Source organism: Lampris incognitus, chromosome 1 (assembly GCF_029633865.1).
Source record: "Lampris incognitus isolate fLamInc1 chromosome 1, fLamInc1.hap2, whole genome shotgun sequence".
NCBI classification, from domain to species: Eukaryota; Metazoa; Chordata; class Actinopteri; order Lampriformes; family Lampridae; genus Lampris; species Lampris incognitus.
In genome coordinates, this window is record NC_079211.1 from 18,814,917 (window position 1) to 18,818,995 (window position 4,079).

General features: G+C 37.8%; 1 protein-coding gene across 1 annotated transcript; it reads left to right on the forward strand.

Moving 5' to 3' along the window:
- Positions 1-480: 480 nt before the first annotated feature.
- pin4 (protein (peptidylprolyl cis/trans isomerase) NIMA-interacting, 4 (parvulin)) lies at positions 481-4,079 on the forward strand. Its single transcript, XM_056292116.1, has 4 exons — positions 481-636; positions 886-956; positions 1,948-2,067; positions 3,320-4,079. The coding sequence occupies exons 1-4, from the start codon at positions 600-602 to the stop codon at positions 3,476-3,478; spliced, it is 387 nt and encodes a 128-aa protein (XP_056148091.1). The 5' UTR covers positions 481-599; the 3' UTR covers positions 3,479-4,079.

Sequence of the window (4,079 nt, forward strand, 5' to 3'; positions counted from 1 at the left end):
GATTCAACCTTCTTTGACTATGTATCAATGCGCAGATGTGCACAACTTCCGTTTTGTAAATTGCACCAAAATAAATGAGATATAAAAAGACCCCCCCCCCGCCCCGCCGCGCGGGCTGTCATTCAGTTAAACGCTGAACATTGTCAAATAAATCCTATCACGTCGCATATACTGTACGTTGTACGTATACTGGTACACTTTGTCATGTCCATCTACATCAGGCATGTAAGTAAACTGCTGACATTGACTTCGGCGTCTCTGATATATTCTCTGCACCATTGCGCTTTATTATCTCTTATTTTGCCTGTATATAATCTATCTTTGGGAATACATCTGAAGAGTGTTGCATTATTCTATGTTAAGTACACCGAGAGCCATGAAACCGGGGTCAAATTCTACGTGTGTGCAAACGTACATGGCCAATGCTGATTTATTTATTTATTTATTTTTAATGACGCGCAACTTCCTGCTGACGATTTTTGGGAGCCGTCTGACGCTTAGCGCAGGCTGCCGCATGTTTATAACATAGCATGGGTGGTGACTAGGGCTTTCTTCCCTAGTCAGTATTTCTTGATTTTTTTTGGAAAAATTGTCCTGCAATGCCACCAAAGGGAAAAGGTGGCAAGGGTGGTAAAGGTTAGTGTAAACCCCTGGTTTTAGCTACAAGCTACATTGCTAATTTGCTGTTGTTGTTTTTTTGCCTGTTAGCTAATAGCTAGCCCCTCTCACTATCCAAGTAGCATAGAGCTGCAATACATGCTGCCTTAAAATACTCATTTGTATGGTGTCACTGTCTTCTTGTGACTTAAGTTTTAACTATTTTCTGTTGTGATCATTTTAATTTGTTAACCACTGTATTGTTTTCCCCGCAACGTTACTGCTCAGGTGGAGCTGCTTCAGGTGGTGCAGACACAGATAAGAAAGAAAAGGCACAAAAGGGGGGCACTGCGGTTAAGGTACTAATACTCAACTTCCCTGGTTAGACGTTTACCGCAATAGTGAGGCAAAGGCCGGATATGAATTCAGTCGATCCCAGTAGGGGTTCATGGGAAAGCTCTCTAGCTTGACTGCCTCTTTCCTCTCCTGTTTCATCGTCACTCCTCTTTAAATGAAAGGGGCTTGGAGGTGGTCTGGGGGACAGATTTTGCTACTCATCTTACATAGTAGGAGTAAATGACTATTTGAGATCGAACTGGTCACCATCTTGTAATTCAATTCAATTTATTGTCATTAAAAACAATGTGCAGGCACATGTTAAAAACGAAAACGAAACGAGGGTTTTAAGTGACTGAATCATGATTTTTATTTATCAATATATAATGTAAAGGTTTTGATTTTTTTTTTGACTGTCAACTCGTCTCCCAGCTGAGAATCATGGCTTGTGATTCTGCTATGCGGACTAAATAGTCATGTCATATAATTTGGAGAGTAAACCTGTGTGTCACCCTCTGCTGCTGGCATAAAAGGCAACATGGTGGCAGGCATTTCATTTTTGGGTTGCAGAAAAGGAGAATATAGTGGGGTTGGAGGTGTAAGATGAAGTTGTCTTTTTGCTGAAACTTTGAAATGTATGGGAATCCCTATTTGTATGCCATTTCACCCAGGGGATAACATTAAATTAAGATAAGGGTTGAGGTTAGGTGAAAATTTGGGTTTAGGGTAGGGTTAAGGCTAGGGCCAGGTTTGGGGTTGGCTTTAAGGTTAAAAATGACAAGGTTGAAATGGTTAAGGTGGCATTATCTGGGTGAAATAGCAAATGGGGAGTCCCTGAAATGTATACCGAAACCAAGGATGTTTTGTAAATCTTAATGTTTTAGAACTAGACCAATTGTGAACAGTTATTTACACCTGTGCCCTAGACTATCCCAAGCTGTCTTAATCATCACATTTTTTTCAACAAGTCACAACTAATTTTTGCATGATTTTGTGATGTGTACTTTCCCCTAGGTTCGGCACATCCTATGTGAAAAGCATGGCAAATGTATGGAAGCGATGGAGAAGTTGAAGGCTGGAGTTCGTTTCAGTGAAGTAGCATCACAGTATAGTGAAGACAAAGCAAGACAAGGAGTAAGAGCATGCATACAGTCATGATAAGTTTTTTCCACAATAAATTTAGCTCTTTTGTGTATTCATTTATTTTGATTCCCATAATCAGTGCTTGCGGATTTTATCCAAACTAGTGTCACAAAGAGGTAATCCTTATTTCATTATTTTCTGTACGTCAATTCTAGAAGTGAGGTGCTGAATTTGAAAGGCCATGTTGATAAGTAATGACTTGCTTCAACACCCTATGTGGTATATTACAAGCCATCTGTCTGACCTCACTGGCACACCAATCTTGTGTTTGGGTAAGGTCATCAGCCTAAATTGAATCTGATTGTTGAAGCTGGATAGTCAAAATATTTGTGCAGCATTTGTGGAGAGATAGGATAAAGACCAGAGACACATCGTGTACATGATTCTTTTGACTTAGTCAAGACTTTGGTGGCACAGCAGATCCATTCTAGTATATAAAATATGTTGTTCAATATCTGCAGTATTACTAAAGGGGAAAGTGAATTGAGGTGATCAAGATGTAAATTAAGAAGTGATTGCCGCAAGTTGTCCCTTTTGAATTGATTCGATTTTTTTTTTTTGGTAATTGTTTCATTCATAGCTTGATAATCTTCTCTTTATGCCTGACAAGTTGAGGCTAGAGTTTCTGTTATTCTCAAGGATAAATATTAATGGTCATTCCACCAAAAAAAAAAAAAAAAAAAAAGCTGATGGATTTATATGAACTTCCATATCTCAGATCAATAATGTCAAACAAAATTCACTGAAAATTGATCTGAATAAATAATTTGTGTTCTCTAAGTGATGGGTCTCTGTCAACACAAATTAAAATGAATAAAAAAAATGTCAGATCCAAAAGTACAGATTTAATAGAATGAAGTTTTTAAAAAATATACATTTTCAAGCTAATTTTGTGTGTATGTTTGTGTGTGTTTGTGTGTGTGTATATAGTATATACACAGTCCCACAGTTTACAGTTCAGTTGGTTGCTTAATGGCACCTCAATAGTTATTTTGAGTTGCCATTATTTACATTTGGAGCAACAAACATTTTCTTTCTCATTCTAATTGTGGAACTTAATCTAGTCACGTGAATGAGGTTGTAATGCTTAGAGCTGTTAGAATATTGCAAATGTAGAATGTACTAAAATCCACCTAGTAGACTTAATTGCTCATGTTTACTCTGTGGTTCAATCATTTTTGTTGCTTATCCTGAATATTCTTTGGAGATCTGGATATATAAACATTTAATTTGGTCATTACAGGGGGATCTGGGCTGGATGACACGGGGATCAATGGTAGGACCCTTCCAAGATGCAGCATTTGCCTTGTCTGTCAGTTCCATGGATAAACCTGTCTACACAGACCCTCCTGTCAAGACAAAGTTTGGCTACCACATCATCATGGTAGAAGGCAAGAAGTGAGCAGAGGACCCTCAAGACTTCAAGACTTAAATAAAGACAAGCATTGGGATTGTGGAAGTGATAATTTTTTCTCATTCACTTTTCTTCATTACATTGTGTATTTAATATGGTGCAGTATTCAGGAGCAGTTGACAGAATGAGAAATTAAATGATGAAATTGTGGAATGCCGTTTTTTTTCTTTTTTTTCTTCCATGTACACAATTATGCTATGGAAATCAGGAAAAATGTGATTCGCCAGATGTAAAATTGTAATACCTGTAGATATTCACTGTGAATACACAATTACACAAGTCTTTCAATGCTAAAACTACTACTCCTACTTTCGGCTGCTCCCGTTAGGGGTCGCCTTTCAATGCTAAAACCTCTCCTAATTTCTGTGATCATTTTTAAAAAATAGATGGTTCTTTGAACTCTTGGAATAATATAATAAACCACTGTTGTTGTTTTTTTAATAACTCGAAATGTAAAAAAGGAAGGTGAATTCAATATAATAAAACCATGAATAGATTTGTGGCTATGGCCTCGAACGACCAACGCGGTCATTTTGACCGTTTTGGATTTTCAAAGTTTAACAACATTGGGAGGGGGGGCGGACCTGCT

Excerpts from the sequence above, each read along its gene's own strand:
- pin4 (XM_056292116.1), top strand. The coding sequence starts at position 600 with ATGCCACCAAAGGGAAAAGGTGGCAAGGGTGGTAAAG. Across the intron at positions 957-1,947 it reads AGGGGGGCACTGCGGTTAAG|GTTCGGCACATCCTATGTGA; the intron begins GTACTAATACTC and ends ACTTTCCCCTAG. Across the intron at positions 2,068-3,319 it reads AAGACAAAGCAAGACAAGGA|GGGGATCTGGGCTGGATGAC; the intron begins GTAAGAGCATGC and ends TGGTCATTACAG.